This window comes from Rhamphochromis longiceps, linkage group LG8, assembly GCF_057381845.1.
Source record: "Rhamphochromis longiceps isolate RC_006_pf linkage group LG8, R_longiceps_female_GT1.1, whole genome shotgun sequence".
Taxonomy (NCBI): Eukaryota; Metazoa; Chordata; class Actinopteri; order Cichliformes; family Cichlidae; genus Rhamphochromis; species Rhamphochromis longiceps.
Genome location: NC_140564.1, coordinates 7279268 through 7302752, shown reverse-complemented (window position 1 = coordinate 7302752; position 23485 = coordinate 7279268). Strand labels below are relative to the sequence as shown.

At 40.3% G+C, this 23485-nt stretch overlaps 1 protein-coding gene across 5 annotated transcripts in view; it reads right to left on the bottom strand.

Annotated features, from left to right (window-relative positions):
- The window catches only part of LOC146663025 (transmembrane protein 94-like), a 39903-nt gene extending 20804 nt beyond the window's left edge, over window positions 1-19099 (bottom strand). For 2 of the 5 annotated variants that reach the window (XM_085415611.1, XM_085415607.1), the window contains exons 1-12: window positions 18952-19099; window positions 14878-15198; window positions 11965-12084; window positions 10499-10626; window positions 10066-10202; window positions 9637-9842; window positions 8765-8916; window positions 7839-7941; window positions 7651-7737; window positions 7303-7419; window positions 4665-4721; window positions 3077-3184 (exon numbers count right to left, since the gene is read on the bottom strand). In XM_085415611.1, coding sequence (XP_085271737.1) covers window positions 3077-3184; window positions 4665-4721; window positions 7303-7419; window positions 7651-7737; window positions 7839-7941; window positions 8765-8916; window positions 9637-9842; window positions 10066-10202; window positions 10499-10626; window positions 11965-12084; window positions 14878-14901 — 1239 coding nt within the window. In that variant the 5' untranslated portion in view covers window positions 14902-15198; window positions 18952-19099. The remainder of the gene's footprint in view (window positions 1-3076; window positions 3185-4664; window positions 4722-7302; window positions 7420-7650; window positions 7738-7838; window positions 7942-8764; window positions 8917-9636; window positions 9843-10065; window positions 10203-10498; window positions 10627-11964; window positions 12085-14877; window positions 15199-18951) is intronic. The other 3 variants (XM_085415608.1, XM_085415609.1, XM_085415610.1) reach the window with 3 other exon arrangements.
- Window positions 19100-23485: the final 4386 nt, after the last annotated feature.

Sequence of the window (23485 nt, the reverse complement as noted above, 5' to 3'; positions counted from 1 at the left end):
GGGATCTACCAAGGAGATGCTCTGTCCCCACTGCTGTTCTGCATAGGCCTGAACCCCCTCAGTGAGATCATTAACAAGACTGGCTACGGATACCGACTACGGAACGGAGCAGTTGTCAGCCACCTCCTGTACATGGATGACATCAAGCTGTATGCCAAGAGTGAACGAGACATCGATTCACTGATCCACACTACCAGGCTATACAGCAATGACATTGGAATGTCGTTCGGACTGGAGAAGTGTAGTCGGATGGTAACAAAGAGAGGGAAGGTAGTCAGAACTGAGGGGATTGAACTACCAGAAGGCAACATTGCAGACATAGAGGACAGTTACAAGTACTTGGGGATCCCACAGGCGAATGGGAACCATGAAGAGGCCGCTAGAAAAGCTGCAACCACCAAGTACCTGCAGAGGATCAGGCAAGTCCTGAGGAGTCAGCTGAATGGTAAGAACAAGATCCGGGCCATCAACACGTACGCCCTGCCCGTGATCAGGTACCCTGCTGGGGTAATAGGCTGGCCAAAGGAGGAGATAGAAGCCACTGACATAAAGACAAGAAAGCTCCTTACCATGCATGGAGGGTTTCACCCCAAATCCAGCACCCTGAGGCTGTACGCTAAGCGGAAGGAAGGGGGCCGGGGACTGGTGAGTGTCAGCACCACAGTCCAGGATGAGACAACGAACATCCAAGAATACATTGGGAAGATGGCCCCAACTGACCGAGTGCTCAGTGAATACCTCAGGCAGCAGAAACCCAAGAAAGAGGAGGGAGACGAGGAACCATCATGGAAGGACAGGCCCCTGCACGGTATGTACCACCGGCAGATAGAGGAGGTGGCTGATATCCAGAAATCCTACCAGTGGCTGGACAAAGCTGGACTGAAAGACAGCACAGAGGCACTAATCATGGCAGCACAAGAACAAGCTCTGAGCACAAGATCCATAGAGGCTGGGGTCTATCACACCAGGCAAGACCCCAGGTGCAGGCTGTGTAAAGATGCCCCAGAGACAATCCAGCACATAACAGCAGGGTGCAAGATGCTAGCAGGCAAGGCATACATGGAACGCCATAACCAAGTGGCCGGCATAGTGTACAGGAACATCTGTGTCGAGTATAACCTGGAAGTCCCGAGGTCAAAATGGGAGATGCCCCCAAGGGTGGTGGAGAATGACCGAGCTAAGATCCTGTGGGACTTCCAGATACAGACGGACAAAATGGTGGTGGCTAACCAACCGGACATAGTGGTGGTAGACAAACAGAAGAAGACGGCCGTAGTGATCGATGTAGCGGTTCCGAATGACAGCAATATCAGGAAGAAGGAACACGAGAAGCTGGAGAAATACCAAGGGCTCAGAGAAGAGCTCGAGAGGATGTGGAGGGTGAAGGTAACGGTGGTCCCCGTGGTAATCGGAGCACTAGGTGCGGTGACTCCCAAGCTAGGCGAGTGGCTCCAGCAGATCCCGGGAACAACATCGGAGATCTCTGTCCAGAAGAGCGCAGTCCTGGGAACAGCTAAGATACTGCGCAGGACCCTCAAGCTCCCAGGTCTCTGGTAGAGGACCCGAGCTTGAAGGATAAACCGCCCGCAGGGGCGTGCTGGGTGTTTTTAGCTTACAGCTTTAAGTGTTTAAGGTCTGTGCTAACTAAAAATAAAGACAAGATGATAGTTTATTAAATTTTAATGAAATTTGCAGATTGTTTCGGTGAAGTTTAATAAACTCCTTGCTATCTAAAATATAACAGGACACTGGAGTATATTCTGGAGCATCTCACACTTCTGATAATCAGTTGTCTGCTTGACGTTTATTCAGCTGTGTAAAAACTATAACTTTAATCTCAGACAAACTGATTTACTCAGGAACAAATAAAATACAAAAAAAAAAAAGCCAAACAATAACATTTTAAGTTATCTAAGTGACTCATATATATTTAACCTGAGTAGCGAAAGACGGCGGTGGGTTTGAAAACGATTTGCGGGGAGTCCGGTGTTCTCACGGCGCTAGTGAGCCTAGCCCCCGGCTCGCTAACGAGCTAGTGGGTAACAGATGTCTCCGAAAACGTAGGAGCGCTTTTGAAAATATGTGGTGTCCTGATAAACTGAGCAGATATTTGAGGTTTACACAGCTACATTCTCGCCTGAAAATATGTTAAACGTTTATTTTGTGACCCAGAAAGAATAATAAGAGTAACATTAAAACTAACTAACTAACTGCCGCCATTGTTGGAAACTGCGCTGGGCCGCGCTATGAATTCTGGGACACAGCTGCTTCTTCTTCTTCTTCGGGGTTTAACGGTAGCTGACATCCTTGTACATGCAATGCTGCCATCTTCTGTTTCAGTCCGTTATTACACTCTTAAATCCTGCCACTTATTCCTGCGTCTTTTGTGATCTTACAAAGCTTCAAACGACGCGTCGACTATTAAATCAGTCGTCGACGATTTTGATAGTCGACGTAATCGTGACTAGTCGACAAATCGTGGCAGCCCTAATGTGTGTGTGTGTGTGTGTGTGTGTGTGTGTGTGTGTGTATATATATATATATATATATATATATATATATATATATATATATATATATATATATATATATATATATATATATATATATATATATATATATATATATATATATATATATAAAAAATATATAAAAGTCACTCATTAATAAATAGCTGGAAAAGAAACGTGTAGTTGTAGCAGTAAACAGTGTGTTAAGTGGATGCATTGTTACTTGGATTCGGGTCAGGTAACTGGATGGTACCACACCTGAGAGCAGTTACTGTGTTCAGATCTGCACAAATGAACTGCATCAAGCAGGAAAACTAACCCGAGTTTGATTTAAATGGACTTAATACTGCAGGTATGAAAATACCCTAAGTTTACATAGAAATTTGATATGAGGTTAGCCAGCACAGATTAGGTGTTCTGTTCTATGATCATATATCAAAAGCTTACAGAACAGAGCTGCATATAATTTTATTCTATTTTTAATTTGATCTAGACGCAACATGAAATGCATTTTGGGTAGCATTTTTTTACCTAGATGTATTTGTCTAATGGCCTACAATACTCACTGTGACAGATCCCAGTGTATGTAAAAGGCTGGAAGTACAGCAGAGTGTCTGAGATTTTCCCTTCAGGACAGCAACCAGGTGTCTCCATACACATCGGAGCATCTCCTGCTTAAGTGAAAACACACACACAGACACACAGTTATCAAGAGAACTACTTACTACTAGATATCAAAAACCTAAATGCTTAAATACATGACTAAAATGTATGAGTCTTATGAGGAGGGGCAATATACATGTAGGAACACCAATCGCCTTTGGACCTCAGGTCGGGTGCTCCACTCCTGACTAGGGTGCCTGTATCCAGTAAGAAATACATAACAGACCTGCCTTTTCTCTATGCATAAATACCCCCACCCCGTATCCCACCCACTAACCCAGATGCCAATATGAAGAGATAATCACTTTATTATTATTGTCAGTGGTCATAAACTTTATGCCTGATCACTGCATGTCAGAGAACTGAAGTGTATTGCAGAGATCTGAAGTGTCATTAGGTTCAGATCAGGAGCATGTTTAACAGAGAAACCTTCCTCTTGATGAATCTTCCTCTTCTACTAAGCTGTCAGATACCGTAATTAGATTGTCAGCAGAAGTAGCCACCCCAGTTCTCTTTCGTGAATGCAAATTTGTCCACTACACTTCCCTTTTCTATAGACATGTTCCCTACAAGTTTAAATAACAGATTGAGCTGCTAATGTGCAGGATTGACAGCCACAGAGGAGTTCAAAGTCTTTCATTGAACTCCCCTGCAGCTCACTGACCAGCATGTCTTCCAAACACAAAGTCAAACTTTATTTCATGAAATTAGGTGGAAAATATTTTCATGGTTCACTGTTGATAAGGAGAGGACACAAGGAGAGGAAACCTAATTTCCAGTCATGCAGTATAAGCAAAAAAGCAGAGGTGAAAGGTCCAACAAAGAGTCAGTGCCTCTCTTATCCTCAACACTTTCTATCATTTTCTCTGATTCAAACGCCAAATACTAAATGTTTGCAAAAAGACAGACTGGTGGCAGTTGTTACTGTCCAGTTATACAATGACTGAGTTTGGTTAGAAGCTGTGTAAGGTGGTGGGAACAGAAGTAGTAACCATGGACATGAACACATAATCTTAAACACACAGGATAGATTATTGAAGGTAACTATTCGATGACAAAACAAATTTCCCACGTGTGGGACTAATAAAGGTTATCTTATCTTATAACGGGAGGCATCTGAGTGTAAAATCACATGAAGAGTTGCTTGGTCAAATTGTGTTGACTAATAATGTCCAAACAAAACCATTCAAAGAGAGGGAAATCACATGTACAGCATTTACAAACAGAAAGCAAAGTCAAGTATTTGGATGAAAGCAAAAAGCAAACAAAAAGGACACCGAATCTAATGTCTATGTAAGACATTCAGATGTAAGTGGGACTGAGGGTGAGAGGGGAAGGTGGAAAAGTAGCAAGAGCTATGTACAATGGTTCCACAGAAGGGTTGCAAACAAACGGGTAAAGACAGTGAGTGGGTTCGTTCAGGTGGATTTGGGAGCCAAGCAAGTTTAGGCGGGGGGAGAGAATGGGGTGTCAAACAGCATGAGGTTATACCTGGGAGGAAACCATCTCGGTGTAGCTGCTTAGAGTGTCCTCAGAGAACTTAGCAAGCTAGGGCAAGAGAAGAGTCTAGTTAAAACACAGAAGGAGGCTCTCACTGTGCCTCCTCTGTGTGGGATATGGTGTGTGTGTGTTTGTGTGTGCATGTGCACTGTTATTACTGAACTGAAGAAGAAAAACATCTGAAACAGTGTGCAGTGCAGACGATCAGAAGTTAGCAAACAGCAGACACAAAAACACTGGATAACCTATATTTGATGAGACGCCATGAACACTGGTCTGGGCCCTAAAGTGATGCCTTCACCTTTATCGTGCAATTTGCAGCAGACTAAATTCGAATTTTTACATTTTTACCAACACTTACATGCATTGCTCCTAATTAGATTCAGAATATGGGGCTGGTGGGGCTGCTCTGGCTTTGTGAGTTAGAAGTCCAACTTGAAGTCCAAATTCTGACATCTGATGCACCAACACTCAGCCAACATTCCTTTGACAGGTTCAACTACTGAAACCTTCAAAGGCACATTACTTCCATCTTTATGACCAAAGCCTGGTATTGTTATTGCTGTTTAATCACAAACATTTCACCACAAAAAAGCCTGATATCGCATTTTGAAAGGAAAAAATAAACTATATATGACCTAGACATCTACCAAATATTGACTTTAGAAAGATTTAATCTGTGTACCATTTAGATCTATTTTAGAACCTTTGTCAGAAGAAAATTTGGTGAATGGTTGAAATTAGCTTCAAAGCCTCAAAAGATGATTTTTCACCTTTTCAAACAAATTTACACTTAAAGGGTATGTTTTTAAAGGCTATGACTGGCCACCCAGAGTTGTTGTCAGCCATTAGATATTACCCTTACTGTGACGGATAAACTTTTGTCAATACAGGTAAGAGTGTAAGAAAAAGTGTGATCTCATTGACTATTTACTGTGATAGAATTTGTCAGCCATTATGTCACCACAAGACTGTTTATATATTCCTATTTCTTAGTATTTACCCTCAAAACCACCGACTGAGTTGCAGTGCTGCTAGTAGAAGCAACATTTTGACAATAAAAAGGTGAGAAAATCATCCATTAACAGAAAATTAACTCATGCTCAAGTTTAATGCAGACAATAAGAAGTTATACTACGTCCACTATAACTTCACAGATGAAATAATGTTCATTTATACTAAACAGCTGTATTGGGGTCTCATCCGTGCACAAACACATGCATCAACAGTGGGGTCATTGAGCAAACTACTGTTGTCAGCCATTACTGAAACTGCTAAAGACAGCGTTCTCCATCACAAAAGCTATTGATGAAATTGATTTTGGAAGAATGAAGTCCATTCCTTCAGTAGAATTTGGAGAAGGAATCCGAAGGTGCATTAAAGTTATTCTTGACACACATGACTGAATTTCATTTAGTCATTTATCGCTATCTAAAAGCATTACTCCAACAGTTTTACACTGTAGTTCTACTCAGTGTGTCTGTGTCTGTGTCCCTGAAGGACTTGTTGAGAAAAAAGCATTGGTGTTATTATCAGGGTTTGAAGAGTTCTAGAAATAATAGTTATAGATTTATTCACCTTTGAAATCCGATGTGTCTGCTTCTTTGCAACCTCTGTTCAACTGTCTGCATGAAGTTAAAATTTGGTTATCACATAATTTTCTTACACTGAATGAGAATAAGACCGAAATCATTGTTTTTGATAGTCACACTCCGCCAGACCAGTTAGCTGATGGCCTAGGTCCTCTTGCTAGCCATTTCTCGCTCACTGTAAGAAACCTCCGAGTGTTCCTGGATGGCGCTTTTAAACTTGAGAAACAGGTCTCCACTGTGGTAAACAACAGCTTTCACCAGTTGCGTCAGATATCCAAAGCAAAGCTGTTCCTACCTCTAAAGGACCTTGAAAAGCTTATCCACGCATTTATCACATCCAGACTGGACTACTGTAACTCCCTCTACAGCCTCCAACATGCTTCAGTTAGTTCAGAATGCAGCTGCGCGCCTCTTAACAGGTACGAGAATCTATGAACACATCACTCCAATTTTAGCCAGCTTACATTGGCTCTCTGTTAAATATCGTATAGATTTTAAAATTCTTTTGTTCACTTTTAAAATTCTAAATAATTTAGCACCCAGCTATCTTTCCGAACTCCTCCACTTGTACAATCCCAATAGAGCACTAAGATCGTCCAATCAGATGCTCCTAGCACAACCTAGGTCTCGATTGACGTTGAGAGGCGACCGGGCTTTTGCAACCATAGCACCTAGACTCTGGAATAACCTCCCTGTTCATATTCGTACCATCTTTTTACTTTGGCTTTTGATTCTAACTAGTTGGTTGTTATCTGGCTTGTTGTGTTGTCACCTATTGTTTCCTGCCCTGTTTTCTTATTGTTTATTTTAATTGTCTCATGCTTTTACTGACTGTGAAGCACTATGGTCAGCTTTGTTGTTTTTAATATGTGCTATATAAATACATTTTGATTTGATGTGTTCTTTTAGACCTGTTACTAAAAGTAAAAAAAAAAAAAAAAAAAAAATCACTGATAATAACTGAAGCCTTTTCTCCTGTCATTGCATGTCACATTTGTGTGTGTGTTTGACCGTGTCCCTGTGTGCATGTCCCTTACCAGGCCAGCTGGTGACACACGGCTGAACTCGGCGAGGACCCTGGCCTCTCCGTAAGCATTCACCAGCACCCACATAATAGGAAAGAGCAGGGGCAAAATGGGCAGAACACCCATTAGCTGAAAAAACAAGTCATACACACATTTCTGTCCAGTCTTTTTCGCTTTCAAGAATATTCTTAGTACAATCATTATGTTTGGTGCCAACACAGAACAAACTGTTAGGAAAGTTTATTATCAATAGTAATCACAAAAAACACCTTTACATACACACTGGTTGGCTGTGTCCCTACATCACTAATACATTACAGTCTTTGCTGTCTGCACATTTACTGCTTTGAATTATTTTACCTGAAGCTGAACAAAATTGTAGCATCTAGGAGTGAGGCTGGGGGCAGTAAGAAGAAAGCGAACAGTGTTAACAAGCAGGAATGCCACCTAGAAGAGGGGAGCAAAACACACATAAGACTGCACATATTTACATGTTCATGTTCAAATACAATGCAGAATACATTAGGAAGAACACACCAACTACTCACCAGTACAACAGGACAGACTAGCTTGGTGATAACCGACTGTACTGTAAATCTCTCATTATCGAGCACAGTGACTGGGCGAGACAGGGCCAACTCCAAATTGTTCCTGTTGGATAAAAGACAGACAGAAATACAAATGATTTTACCAAAGTTTAACAACTTTTTTCCATTACCATTCATTCCCATTGATACTCTTCTTATGTTCATCATCATTCTTCATCTGTGAGATGTTATGGTTTCTTTTCATTACATCATAGTCACATGACAGCAGTATAGCCAATTAACTTTTGTCAATATGGGTACGAGCGCAAGCTAATGTTCAAATAAAATGTCACAATTGAGAAAAAGTGTGATTTCTTAATATTTACTTTCCAAAAGCCACAGACTGAGTTGCAGTACTGTTTCCTGAAGCAACGTTTTGATAATAAAATGGTCAGAAGAAAATTAACTCAAGTTTGATGCAGATCCAGGATAACAGGATCAAAGTTATACTTACCTCCACTATAATTTCACAGATGAAATAATGTCCATTTATACTAAACAGCTGTATTGTGGTCTCATTCGGGCACAAACAAATTTATCATCAGTCTTCTGGGTTATCTAGCAAACTGCAAATGGGAAGCATTGCTCCTTTTGGAGAACAGTAACTTTGCTGTTTATTTTTCTGTTATGGTGGGCAGATGAAGATTTGCCCTTTTGACCTTTTAAACAGCACACTGGTGCATTAATGTGCATAACCTAATGTTAACCTAAGGTGAATGTCATGTATGTATGTTTTGCTTCCATCCCACCAAAAAAATGCATATGTACATGAAAGACTGTATAATACTTTTAACATTCATTTTTAATATTTGAGGATATTAGAAGTAATTCCAATATTTGGTTTAAAAAACAAAAAACAAAAAGATAAACATGGCCATGTTCCCTACCTTATCGTGTCCAGGACTGGAGTACAGACCACTCTGAAGAGGCGGTGTTGCTGGGGGCTCTGGGGTCCTCTTTTCTCATTGGCCCGTGGTGAAGGAGGAGGGGAGAATGGTGGGAATAAATCTCCTGGTTCAAGCACAATGTGCTCATCATCCTGAGGAGGAAAAATGAAAAGAAAAAAAAAAAAAAAGAACAATTATAATTTCTGAGATACCAGATACCGGTCTTACTGACAGGTTAAGGACCTTCTATGGCCCTGTCAGCTCTCCTAGATTTAACCACCTGTCTGCTGCACTGTCAATCATAGTCTCAAGACTATGCTGCGAGACACAGCAAACCTTTTAGCAAAAGAAAGTACTGATGTGGCATCCTAGAGGAGTTGGACCTCCTGTGAAACATGTGTATGGTGCAGGTATCGTCTCGTGCTTCCAGTAGAAAAGATGAAAACTCAGCAAAGCATCCAGTCAGAAAATGATGATGAGGGGAAAAAAGGTCAGAGGTCTCCACCTGTAAAACTATTTATTTTTTTGCCTCCATTTTCATAAACAGTGTAAAAAACAATGTATTAAATAGAATTTTTTACACAAACTAATAACAAAAATATCCTGTCCATCCTTTTTACCACATATCATACAACAATGCATTAGTTTTGTCTAAATGTGGCTGATAAACTTCCAGTTGATGTATTTGTTATTCCTACCAGCAGAGGAAATACCGGGTGAGATTGTGTCTAATACCTAAATACAGGCTTAAGCTGCCGATACAAATTGTGATACGTGTTGCTTTTTAAAGCTTTTGAAAATTGTTATTTACTCAAAAAAATAGATACTATCTTACAAAAGTATAATACAGCTTACAGTAAATGCAGACTAACCTTAATGCCTCTAAGTGATGCAAAGGCCTCTTGACCAGGTCTCAAAGCAATGATATCGCCTTCCACCAGTAGACTAACAGGCAGGTTAACCAGCTGAGAGTCACGATAGGTCCAGTGAAGGGACCACGATGGGGATGAGGGTGTGTAAAGGTCAGGGTAGAGAGATGAAGGCCATTTCACTTCACCAACACAGGCTGACAAGTAATCTAGGATAATGAATTACAAAATTGAGGACTCATTTAGAGAACAAAAGAAGAACTAACATGACAGACTAACTCTTGTTAATGAAATAGGATTTGAAGAAGGTAAAACAAAAAACAATTACAACAACAACAAACAAAACTAAACAAACAAATGCGACTTTTACAGAGAATACAAGTTCCTCAATTCTTCTGTGTTTGCAGTAATGCAGTCATGAGCCTTACTCACCACTGAGCTGTGTGATGATGGCCTTTAGGCGCCATATCATCTCATTTCGCTTCAGTCTCTCCTGGCGTCCACCCAGACACAGGTTCAGCACCAAGAGGAGAAGGAGAGCAGCGGCATTCAGGAGCTCTATACCAGCACTGTGGAGGTGAAGACAGAAGACCACAGCTATGAATGAAAGATCAAAGAATACAGTGATGAAATATCTCTCATCATGGTGGACGAGGGAGATGCATTTCTCAATTACCTGGCTGTGCTAAACATTTTTAATGCAAACTAACTAGAATTTCAACCAGTGCTTTTTTTTTGGAAAGGATGCTATCTTGTAGAGAATCCCTCATGTGCCGAGAAGAAAGCTCTCAAAGCACTGACAGCTATGTGGACTTACCACCGTGTGGAGGTGAAGAATAAGACATCCCAAAAAGAGGTTACATACCTCCCCTTCGGCTGGCTACCATGGCAACAGACGAGTCCCACCACCACCAGCAGAGTGAGAGCAGCACCCGGCCAATGGACACAAGAGTGACGATTACCATGGTAAAGGAAGCTATTTTGCCACTGTTCCTATGGAAATGTCCCCAAAACAAAAGCAAGTAAGCACAACAATATACAACATGTTACATTACAAAGTAGTGTGCCTACACAGAGCACATGTGTATGTACACAGAGCCTCACAAGTATGTAAGGCTTATAAATAAATAAATAAATATTTATTTATTAGGGGCGCAACGATACTCGTATCGATATTGAACCATTCGATACAGAGCTTTCGGTTCGGTACGCATATGTATCGAACAATACAACATTTTAAATTTATTTTATCAACTTTCCTTCTGACAATGCTGTAAGTGGATCTGCGTTCGACTACTCCGCCTAGGCTGCACTGTTCAGTGCAGATCCACTGAGTGCAGCACATGCTAGCAAGACGGAAGCTAAGCTCGTTGCAACATGGCAACTGCCTCAACGCTACCCGAAATTGAACCTCCCCCACCCTCATTCAGATCTGGCCTTTGGAACTATTTTGGTCTTCAAGTTAAGTATGACCCTGAAGGTAAGCGCGTCATGGACTAAAGTAAAACAGTATGTTGGATGTGCCACGCAATGCTCAATTACATGGGTGGGAGCTAGTGTGTTAGCGCAGTTAGCTCGTTAACGTGTTGGCCGTCCAGCCCCACGCACGGGGCGATCCGCGGTAGCTCGTTAACGGAGATTTGCCGTGTTGTGGCGTTAACGTCATTTTAACGAGATTAACGCTGACAGCACTAGTGGGAACACAACGAATATGACTGCACATTTACGCCGACATCATCCTAGTGCAAAGACAAGTGGAAGCAGACAAAAACAACAAGCACGCATGCTACAAACTTTACCCGAGTCATTTAGACAGCCGTTAGCACAGGATTCTCTTCATGGGGACCTGATATGTTTAATATGCTGCTGAGAATATAGCCCAGAAGAAGCGTATAGTATAGCTTTTATTTTGGAAAGAGCCATTTCTCTGTAATAAACTCTTTTCCAAAGATGAGTGATTCCTCCATCAGATAGATTTATTTTTTATCCCTTTGTTGTTTCAGCAACATTAAATTTAAAAACTGTACTTTTGAGTTAAAATATATATTTATAATTTTAATAAATGACAAATTAAAAAAGCATGAACATTTTTTTGTATCGAAAAAATATCGAACCGTGACACCGAGTCACCGTGACAGCTCCTTTTTGGCACGAACAGAAAACAGCAGTGAAGTTGTTAACCTCACCAGGTACCGCCATCCAAGGAATAGTGCATACATATGTAGCATAATTTACAGATATAGCCACATATATGGAAAATCCAAAACGGGGAAATAAGGTTCTAAAGTAAGGACCACTGGTTTAAAAGTGTAGACACAAGTGTGTGCGTACCAGCACAGATGTTCGTCTGCATGCAACTCTCTGATGCTGTTCCAGCAAGCTGCTTAACTGGTCCCGGAGCTTCTCAAGAGCCTGGCCAGTTGAAAGGCCCAGAGTCACAGCATCCTCCTCCTGGAAGAACAACAACAAAATAAAACAATCCAGTCATTTTACTGGTCGATTTTAAAAAAGAAAAAAAAAATCCTTTGTTTCACCATTAGTCTTGATGCTGGGTATCAAAAATTCTAGAAGTCCCACAGGTAGGCTTGATTAGCCTTGGGGGAGTCGGGGAGTGGGCAGAGGGAAGGGTTAGGAGCAGTGTGTGAATAAAGAGTTTACAACATTAAACCTATGCAGCCCGCAATTGTTCAGTAAAAAGCATGATAAAACAACAGCGGCAGTGATAATAACATTGGCATAGTTGAATATGGAGCTGGAGTCTGTTTACACAGCATGAGGCGCAAAGAGGCAGCACCCTTACTGAGATGGTGAGCTCAGGTAGATGGAAGAAAGCATGTTTCTAGCGTCCAAAACAGCAGCGCTGTTCCTGTAGCCAACTTTAAAACCTTTAATTTGAAACAGCTAGCGGGAATCCTTCATCAAATCACCTGATCAACAAAGTCCGACTTGGGAAAAAAAACAAAATTTTTTGCTGCTTCATACACTGCTGTTTTTTTTTTTTTACACAGCAGTAAACCAGTTGTATTAAAATATGCAGATTAACCAAGTCTGACACCATGTTTAAATTATACAGCTTCCAGGCTGACGGCCGACAGCAGAAAGTATGAGGGTAAATATGCTGCAAAATGCCAGAGCTTATAGAATAAAGAAAAAATTGAGAATTTCAAAAACCACAATTATTAGCACAATTATAACCACTGGACATGGGAGTATAGAGGGTGTCTGGGGAGCGTGAGTGTGTGTACGGTGTTCATTTCTGTGTCTCTACATGTTGGATGAGTGTGTGAGCATTTGTATATGTGTGCATGAGGGAGTGAATGCATTCTTGTGTGCCTGTTTGTCCGTGTCAGGTCTTACACTCCACCTCTCTTACAACATATCTTAGAATATAATAATAATAATAATAATAATAATAATGGATACTTTATTGATCCCCATGGGGAAATTACTTGTTTTATCTTGAATATCTCAGGCGCCCTGGGGGTGAGGGCCTATGAGGTGTACAAACAGGTATTCACAGACACACCATATTATTTGGCTGCTGCCTCTAAATATATTTTGCATTATTAGTACTGTGTGCTGTTCAGTAACATTTATTATTTATTGTTATTTATGCATATGTCGGTTCTTGCTGTTGTTTCTCTGCTGTGTTATTTTTTCCAGCAGTTGTTGAAGCAGATTGTGATTACAATAACACTAAATAAAAAAGATCCTAACAAAATATCACCATCAAGTGGACCATTAAAGTAAATGTCATGATGGTCCACTAGGGAAAGTAAATCTGTTGGCCATTTTTTGGTCTTCAGACAACAATTCTGCCAGACAGGACAGAATAAACACAATTATTCCACTATTGATTGAAAATTAGCTCTTCTTTATTTGAAAGTTTCAAACTCTCAAAAACATGTTTAGCCCCATTTTCTGTCAGTACGGAACGTTATGACACCAGGTGGGTTGGTTGCAGTCAATAGACACTTTTGTGTTGTCTCTTGCTGCAACAATCAGTTTTATGTTAAAACCAAGGACATACTCTGCACTGAAACAGGGAAATCCACCTGTTAACCATAATGTTCGGGCTTGTAATGCACCTTATAAATGAGGACTGTGTGGAGAAGAGCCTGTTTGAGTCAGGTGACAGGTGGTTCACCGGACCGACAACCCTGATTAAGAAAATTATTTTTCCTCATCTAGTCGATTGTACCAATCAGCTGATGCAATCAGTTCTATTTTATGCAATAAAATAGTCTCTCTTTTCCTACGCACATCAATCTAGTTGACAACAAAACAGCTTTAATACATGCACATCACACCATAAACATGACTATCTTTCTTACCAAAGCACGGTCAGGAATCCCATAAGCACGTGTGCTGGGAAAATTAGAGCTTTTTTCCTCTCGTGTCATCTCACTGACTGGATTGCTTCATTTTAGAAATGAGGAAAAGCGAAATGGAAGTGAAGGATAGAAGGATCGATGTGGAGATTTTGTTTGTTTGTTTTCCTGCAGACAGCATGTTCGAACGTGTTTCTGCAAGAAACATTCTTGTGGTGTGATGCACTGGTAGGGAGACTATTTTACTGCATAAAATAGTGCTGAACAGATTTTGCACTCATTTTTGAAGCCAGGGGCAGCACAAAAGTGATCCCTTTAGACTGATTTTTTTTTGTCTTTAATTTCCCCTGAGTTATTGGTTCTGTTACTAGCTAGCTAAAATAAACTAATGTGAGTCTTGACATCAACAACCACCCAATCCGGTGACATGACGTTCCATGCTAACAGAAGATGGCACTAAACATGTTTTTAAAAAGTTGACTTCAAGCACTTATTTCTTATATCCAGCTACAGACAGTGTTACATCTATGTCTGTTTCTGAAAGCAGGGCTATATTGTGCCTTTATACAATTTGTGTTTTGTTTTCACTTTAATGCAAAAATGTTATCACTTACTCCGAGTTAGCAAAATTCTAATATTTTATTAGCCTGTTACACATATACATCTCTGTGTTGTATCCAACACACTTCTGGTATCACAGTGGTTTCTGTTTATAGGTCTGCAGAAAAATTGCTCTCTCTGAAGAAGCAAAAAACCTTGGAAAAACAAGACCCCATGGTAGATGATGTTACAGCAAGGCAGTTAATCTCCTGAGGTCACTCTAAACACCAAGGTAGCTGTCTATTAAAACAGCATCCACACAGGAAACATTTACGTTCCAAAGGCATTTGCTAATCTAAGCAACCAGACTCACCTGTCTCTTATCCCTTGGCTCCATGGCAACCACAACCACTCTACATGCTCTGCTCCTTGTTAGGCAAAGATGTGGCAAATTCTGTCAGTTCTGCCACACAAAGTCCAGCTCTAGATGCTACACATCTTTGATTCCAGCAGCTGTAGATCAAGTGGCTAAGATGCGCACAGAGAAAGCAGTTCTCTGCCTGTTAAGACCTCCTGCACTGCGTCCTTTGCCAGTGTGACAGAAGAAAAGTGGAGAACTCTCTCTGGGATATCTGGTTTTGTTTACTTCCTCAGGTGCTGCACAGGAATCGCGTCATAACGTTGATGCGGAGCCCTGTGAATAAAATGCAAAGCACATGAACAAAAATGTATATCTAACTGGAATGTCATCAACATAGATGACATGAATAACACCTTGGTGTCATTTGGTGTATAAAGTCCAGGAAACATCACCCAGTGTTAGCATAACAGCAGTACTGACAATCAGACTGCACCATAGAATCTACTCACCTTGAACACAAGCAGTTTCAACTGACACAAAACCCCAGAGTCAGCAATCTCCTTGGCAAAGAGTTGAGAGTGGTGAGCCAATCGAACAGGCAGACAGACTGAAGGGTGGAGGGAGGAATGCCCAATATATTCCCTGGACTTGGACAGCAACAGTCTTTCTGACACCGCCATCAGAGAGTCTAGCTCCACAGCCACATTACTGGCCTCGTGGATTAGTTTGTTGAGTGTGTTGGTGTTGGTTGATTGGTTGTAAGGTGAATAAAGTGCTTTAAGTGTACATAATAAAGCCCTGTAGTCTAAACCTCTTTGAGTGGTCAGTATGAGTAGAAAAGCAGTGTATAAATGTGAGAACATTGTATCTCTGGAAACTAATGGGAAGAGAAGAAACATGCTAGTAGGGCTGGGTGATATGAGAAAAATCTAATATCACGATATTTTTTTGGCTACACCACGACACATATAGCAATATGTTTAAATAAACTTCAAAAATAAATATTATTTTCAACAATATAGTGCCTAAAATTACACTCATTCAAATCGACCATCCAAGGTTTTCTTCTACTTTGAATACAAAACATTTGAATCAATTTAAATGTTTTATCCTAACCATTTTTTAACCATCAGTTTTTCACAAATGACAATACTGTCACAGTAAGTCTCTTTCTGTGGTCAACACCAGACCTTTAACAAACTAAAGATCATAGCAACAAAAAAGGACATCAAGCAATAATTGAATAAAACAACTGAAAATAAACGGATGCTCTTTTGTGCTTGTAACATATAAAAATTGTAAAATAAAACACGCGATGACCTCAATTTACAGTAACTATAGTAACTATTAAAACGACTGAACAAGAATAGTCCAGGGTATCACAGCTGGTTTGTTTAACGTTTTCTTTGGTTTACGGGAGATGGTGACATGCAGAGTTTAAAACATTCTTCATTTGGATGACTTTTCAGCTGGTAGAATAATTTCGTGATATTGCTCTCTTTTTATAAATAATAAATAGTTTTACGGCATGTTTTGCAAATTATTGCATTTTGTTCTGCATCATCCCCGTGAAATCCAAATGACAGCAAGTGTCAGTCCCCCGCTCGTCTGACGCTCCCACTGACGCCAAATTTTTCCCAATCTGGTAGTATATAAACAGGCATGCTCAGCACAGTGTGCCAGGTAGAAAACTTTCCAATTGGGACGGGGGAATTAATGATGCATTCCCAGCGTGTGAGAGAGAAAAAAAATTTCACAGTGGCAATGGCAATTTATCCTCGATGGTTACGATAAAGCCAACTTAACCATTGTACGTGGAAAAAATTTGATATATCGCCCACCCCTACATGCTAGTGAAGGCATCTACGTGTTTATCAGAGAACCTCTTTTAAACATTTCTGCCTTGCCAAGTAGCTGTGAAATAACTCCTGCTACTTATACTGCATCTCCTTGATACTGACATCATCATACTTTTTGGTATAGTTTATTTTTATTCTTAGGCTCGATGTGAAACTTAACATGTAAACAAATGACAAAAGTGAACACTCATCTCTGCACGCATGCCAAATATCTATGATTGTGCAAACTTGTCTCCATAGACGTTATGGATAAACAATGGAAAGACTGTTCATCTGTATGTCCACATCCACAGCAATGCATAATCTCTGCATACTACTGCTGAAATGGTCGCCCCCTCGGCCTTTACCTAAACAACCACTTTCAGCAGCGACCATTTAAGGGGTCACCACAGTAATTATCTGCCTCTTTGCATTCTCTACTGTCACCAGAGCCCTTTTCGTGTCTTCCTCCACTACATCCATGAACTCTCTTACCTAGCAAATCCAAATTCAACATCCCTTGTCCAGTATATTAATAATCCCTCATCTGTACATCTTCAAACCATCTCAACCTTGCCTCTCTTAACTTTGTCCCAAAACTGCTCAATCTGAGTCGTCCCTCTAATATACTCATTTCTAATGCTGTCAATACTTGCACTGAAAATGTTAACATCTTCAGTTCTGCCTGGGTGATAGACTGGCTACTTGTCCTGGGTGTACCTTGCTACATACCCAAAGTCAACTGGGATAGGCTCCAGTCGACTTTACTCCACAAGCCGTGGCAATGAGGCATTGCTAAACAGAATTCTGCCAACATTTTCCCCCTATGCATTCATCTTTAGTAGGCTTGATTACTGTAACAGCATCTTTACAGGTCTACCTAAAAAATCAGTCAGACAACTACAGCTCATTCAGAACTCTGCTGCTCGAGTCCTCACTAAGACCAAAAAAGTGGACCACATCAGTCCAGCTCTGAGGTCCTTACACTGGCTGCCTGTCCGTCAGAGGATAGACTTTAAAGTTCTGATGCTGGCCTATAAAGCTCTGAATGGTTTAGGACCAAAATACATCAATGACCTCCTGACCCAGTATGAACCATCCAGATCCCTCAGGTCATCTGGATCCGGTCTTTTATCAGTTCCCAGAGTCAGAACCAGACACGGAGAAGCTGCATTCAGCTTTTATGCTCCTTATATCTGGAACAAACTCCCAGAAAGCCTCAGATCAGCTGAAACACTCAGTTTATTTAAATCCAGGTTGAAGACTCACCTGTTCTCAGCTGCATTTGAATAAAGCACCAAATCCACACTTTAAGCTTAAATTTCAAAACTTACATTTAACTACTGATTTTATCTACTGCTCTGATTTTATCTGTTTTGATTTTATATACTGTTGTTTGTTTGTTTGTTTGTTTGTTTGTTAATTAGTTAGTTAGTTTATTTGCTTGTTTTATTCAATTTTAAATCATGCTTTTTATTTGTTCTTGTTTCTAATGTCTCTGTAAAGCACTTTGAATCACCTTGTTGTTGAATTGTGCTATACAAATAAACTTGCCTTGCCTTGCCTATTTGTGAAGTAAATCGTAAACCGTAGCTGGCGGTTTCAAAGACTTTTGGTAAATTTTATCCACACATAACGATCGCGTTGACACAAATATGACCAAAAGAGAAAGACGGAAAAATACAAAAGTCAGAATTCTGAATTTGACTTAAAGTAAAATCGTCGCAAAACAAGTGAAAACTCTTATTTGTCGTATGGCTTTACGGGCTCTAGCAACTTTACAGAATGGGTATGAATAAGCTCACGTACACCTTGAGAGCTGTACTTAAAGCATAACCCCTAACACTAACCCAGCCTACAGCTCCAGCATGAAAGCTGTAAAAGCATGTCAATTTGTCAAATCACAATACTTCGCACCAATGAAAATCTTATCGCGGAGAACGACAATAGTCGGTGTTTTCACAAGCACCTCTCAAAGGTCAACAAAGCGACATGTCGTGAGTCACATTAGCTATAAATGAAATGTTCTGCTGTAAACAGCAGCTATCACAAGACTAGTCTCGATTTGAGCTTTTAATCGATCTATCTTCTTTAAAAGCAAAGCTGTTGTCAGGCCACATATCTCCTTACCTCCATCTCAGAGGCAGATGCTACCGCAACACAGGCGTTGTTTAAACTACACTTCACCGCTGCAATATTCATCATATCACACTGAGTGGGTGTACATTATTAATATATAAGCACTCACCTTTCCTCATTTTCGAGTCTCTCTGCACATCCTGAAAAAACACCTTTTTCTCTCCATATAAACACACTTCAGATGCTTCACTGTGCAGCAGCAGCCATGTTGGAAAGCGTTCAGCTAGGAGGAAGGAAATAATGTGTACGTGCGCGCGTGCGTGCGTGTTCTTCTTCTTCGTTTGTTTTTAAAGGCAGCTTGCATCCAACAATGTTGCACTATTGCCATCTCTTGGGCTATACTGCTACGTCACTTTTATTTCCTTAATAATCAGCTCTGCACATTAGGAGAGTCCAGGTCTTACAGTATAATACTCATGTATTACTGTAATCCTTATACAGTAACGTTAGTTAGTGACTGAGCATCCCGGTGACTTTCTCTTGATTCCTGTAATCAGGGTGAATTAGTTACGGATTAGAGTAATTTACCGAAAAAGTACGGCGGGATGCTCGGGTCCTTCGGTGGGTTTGTCCATTTTACCGAAAAACACCTCAGCTATAATTTTGAAACAGTCGGTCGTGGTTTTGGAAAGTAAACACTTGACCTCTCAGCATCCCCGCTCTATCTGCCATTAGATAGGCAGGTTTCTCCGTGACTGCAGCTGTCAGTTATGTTGACGTTGGACCCCAATTTAACAGCATTATGGTAGTAATTAGAATCAAACTTATGAGAAAGGACACCCCTTGAACACAAATCAGCGTGATGAAAACTACTGATAATGCAAAACAAAATCTTTGGGAACTTTTTTCTTTTATTTTTATTTTAGTCTGACCCCAGTGCCCTCCGCTAACCTAGAGAAGGCGAGGTTTTAGACCTATACTGAAGCCAGACACCAGGGGGCGATAGAGATGTTTTGGCTTCATTTTCGGGGATCTATTAGGTAGTCCATGTTTTCTGCAGTCATTGGTAATAACTAACTCATAAATTACAGCAACTATTTATTTAAATGAATCTAATTCAGCTACTTTTAAACTTTTACACTTCTTCCAAAGACCAGACTATTATAAGAAGAGGGTAATTCTTGAAAATCCCTGGCCCCATTTAATCCTCTGTTGTTTTGCCATGATGCTGACAGAGAGAGAAAGTGTGTGTGTGTGTGTGTGTGTGTGTGTGTGTGTGTGTGTGTGTGTGTGTGTGTGTGTGTGTGTGTGAGAGAGAGAGAGAGAGAAAGAGCGAGAGAGAGAGAACGACAAAAAGCTTGTGTAGGTTTCAACAGGGTAAATGAATGAGAACATAAGGCTTCGGTTTTATTACCCAAATTAAGTTCTGGAAAGTTAAAGTTTGCTACGTGTCATCACTAACTATGAAGTTGTATAAGTAATACATGCTTGGTGTTGTATATAATGGATTTATACTAAAAGCCTTTTGCCGTGTTATTCAAATCTGTTGGCATATTTTAAACGTTATTGTATTGTAGGGGCGACCGTGGCTCAGGGGGTTGGGAAGCGTATCTGTAACCGGAAGGTCGCCGGTTCGATCCCCGGGCTCTCTGTCCTGGTCGTTGTGTCCTTGGGCAAGACACTTTACCCTACTGCCTACTGGTGTTGGCCGATGGCGCGATATGGCAGCCTCGCTTCTGTCAGTCTGCCCCAGGGCAGCTGTGGCTACAACCGTAGCTGCTTCCACCAGTGTGTGAATGAATAGTGGCATTGTAAAGCGCTTTGGGTGCCTTGAAAAGCGCTATATAAATCCAATCCATTATTATTATAGTCTTGGCCTCATTTTGGTCAGCACCTTCACTCTGCATTTAAAATATAATATATAAAAAAGAAACAGAAAAGAGAAGTCGGTGTGGATTTAAAAAAGGTAGAATACTGTGCAAGAATTCCTGTACCAAAAATATATTTTGAACATTTAGATTTTATTTTTTATTATGGTCAATAACATTGAGATTTACTGATTTAATGCAGGCTTTTACAGGCTGGGGGTTTTAACAGAAATGCCCATTAATTTTTGATTATACTTGATGATGATGTAGAACCATCTCTTTCTGATCACCTCCTTACACTGAGGAGCTCCTCTGAGTTTTCACTGAATGAGAAGAAGGAGACCATCCAGTACTTCTTTTATTTCAGCTGAAATCATCTCTGAAAGCACAGCACCAGATACCCAGATTACGATTTCATTCTACAGTTTGGAGCTAAATTAACTGTACCTGACTGGACGCTCACTTGTCTGAGTAAAGCTAGCCAACTGACTTACAAACAAGGGAAGAATTGAACCTCAGGAATGAATTAAAGAAAATTACAAACTTAAACATACCAGAGACAATTTCCTGGATTACCAGATATGTAATGATTTATTGAATTGTGATTACCTTATTCATATTTTAACTACCTTAATGTCAGTATTCTGCAAACTTCAGGTGGGTTATGTTTGCATCTGGCAATAATTATTTGTATGTTCTCTATCTCTTTGTGCTTTGTCCATGTCAGTTTTCTATTGTAAAGATAGCCCATACTTGTTTGAATTTTGAGTACTTTCATTTTCATTTATAAAGGCACAAATAGTCCTCATTTTAGATGATCACACAAAATATTTAACTTACAACTGCCTGAATTAACTGTGAATTACACTATGAAATAAGTATTTCTAAAATCTCTATTAATACAATCACAATGATCTTATATTTTACTCATTACATCTATAAATGTGCATCTGAATACTTTACTAATCACCTATTTAGACTTTCTAAATTATACCAAGAGTTTATCAATCAAGAATAAACATCTGTATTTAAAAAAAATACCAAGGAGGAGTAATGCTTTATAAATGATGAATTAAGCACTTACTAATACCTTACGAATGGTTAATAGTGTAACATTTTAAAAAAATGTACCTCACTTCACTACCTACCTTTCCTTGGACTCAATGAAAACTTCAGTGAGGTCAAGGCTAAAAGATTATGAACAGACGCTAGGACGCACTTTTGCAACACAACCATTGTCTATTGGACTGAATGCAGATGATGTGACTGTCATGGTCCGCAGTCCGTGCCAGTTGACCTGCCATGTCTAGGTTGTGTTTTGTTGTTGTTCTCTCCCGGTCACTCATTTCTACCTTTACTTGTTGGCGTGTGTGTCCGGGTTTTCCTGTGACACCAGGCCTGGCGAGTTATTCCCGCCATGGGGTCACCTGCAGCTGATCAGCCTCGTAAGGGCAGAGACTTAACAGAGGAGCTGAGCTTCAGTCGATGCTGGATCATTGTGAGAAACTCTGTCAGTGCCTAGTTAACACTGTGAAAGTGTTGTGTTAGTCATAGGAGCATAGGAAGGTACATAGGTAGATAGGAAGTCCTGCCTTTGCATTCCTGACAGAACGATCCAGAGTGGGGAGGAGAATGCCCTCTGAAGGCTTTTCTCAACAGCCTCAATGAGGATTTGAAGCGTGAATTGTCCGCTGAAGTCATTAGATGCCTTAATCTCCATGTGTGTTAGTACAAATGTATTATCATGGTTGAGATTCTACCTGTGTGGGAGATCTCAGACTGTTAGTTTTTAAATTTGATCTCTCTGAGACCTGTGCTGTGAGGCATGGGTTCCCTGAAGGGTCTGTACTTGGCCCATTGCTGTTTTCTTTGTATCTGCTGCCTCTTTGTCTTCTTCTACGTTTTTTAAAAGTAACCTTTCATTGTTACGCTGATCACCTGCAGCTTTATGTTCCTTAAACATTGGAAACTATGCTGATTTGTCTAAATTAGAAATTTGTCCATTTGCAATTAAAGACTTGTTATCTGATAATTTCCTGCTTCTTAATACTGATAAGACAGATTTGATGGTCAATCGATCACAAAAATTGATGACATTGTCATAAATTGCAGGGACTTGGATGTGTGGTTTGACTCGGAGCTCTCCTTCAAGTCTCATGTAAAAGAGACAACAAGGACTACCTTTCATCACCTTAGGAACATCAATATCAAACAAGTTTTATCACTTGACACTGCAGAGGTTCTTGTCCATGCATTTGTGTCTTTGCACATTTATTATTGTAACACTCTTCTTTCTGGGTTACCAACAAAAAGTTTTAGAGGTTTACAAATGATACAAAATGCAGCTGCTGGCATTTGAACCAAAACTGGGAAATTTGAGCACATTTTCCCAGTACTGAAATCTCAAAGAATGGAGATGCCGGTAAACGTAGGGGGTGCTGGTGGGCACAATTACAGACGCCTCCCTACTTGGTCATCAGTGTTCTGCAAAACTCATACTCAGCACCCATACTCACCAGTGTAATGCTCTCATTGATTCGAGTGTTTGATCAATCAAGTGTTTAATCAATGAAATTATTTTCATTGATCAAACACTCAATAGGAAATTCAAACTCCCATTGACACCTCTTACTGAACCTCTACAGGTTTCTGCCTTAAAACAGCACTAAGCTCACACAAATCACCCATCGCACTAAGGCCATTCAGCTCTCCCTTTCAGGCAGTCATGTAATTTTTGATTTGTCCTCTGTTCCTACAGTTTACCATGACCTAGCTGAAGTGTTTAGCAAGGACTTGGCTCTCTCACTTCCTCCGCAGAGACCATATGACTGTGGA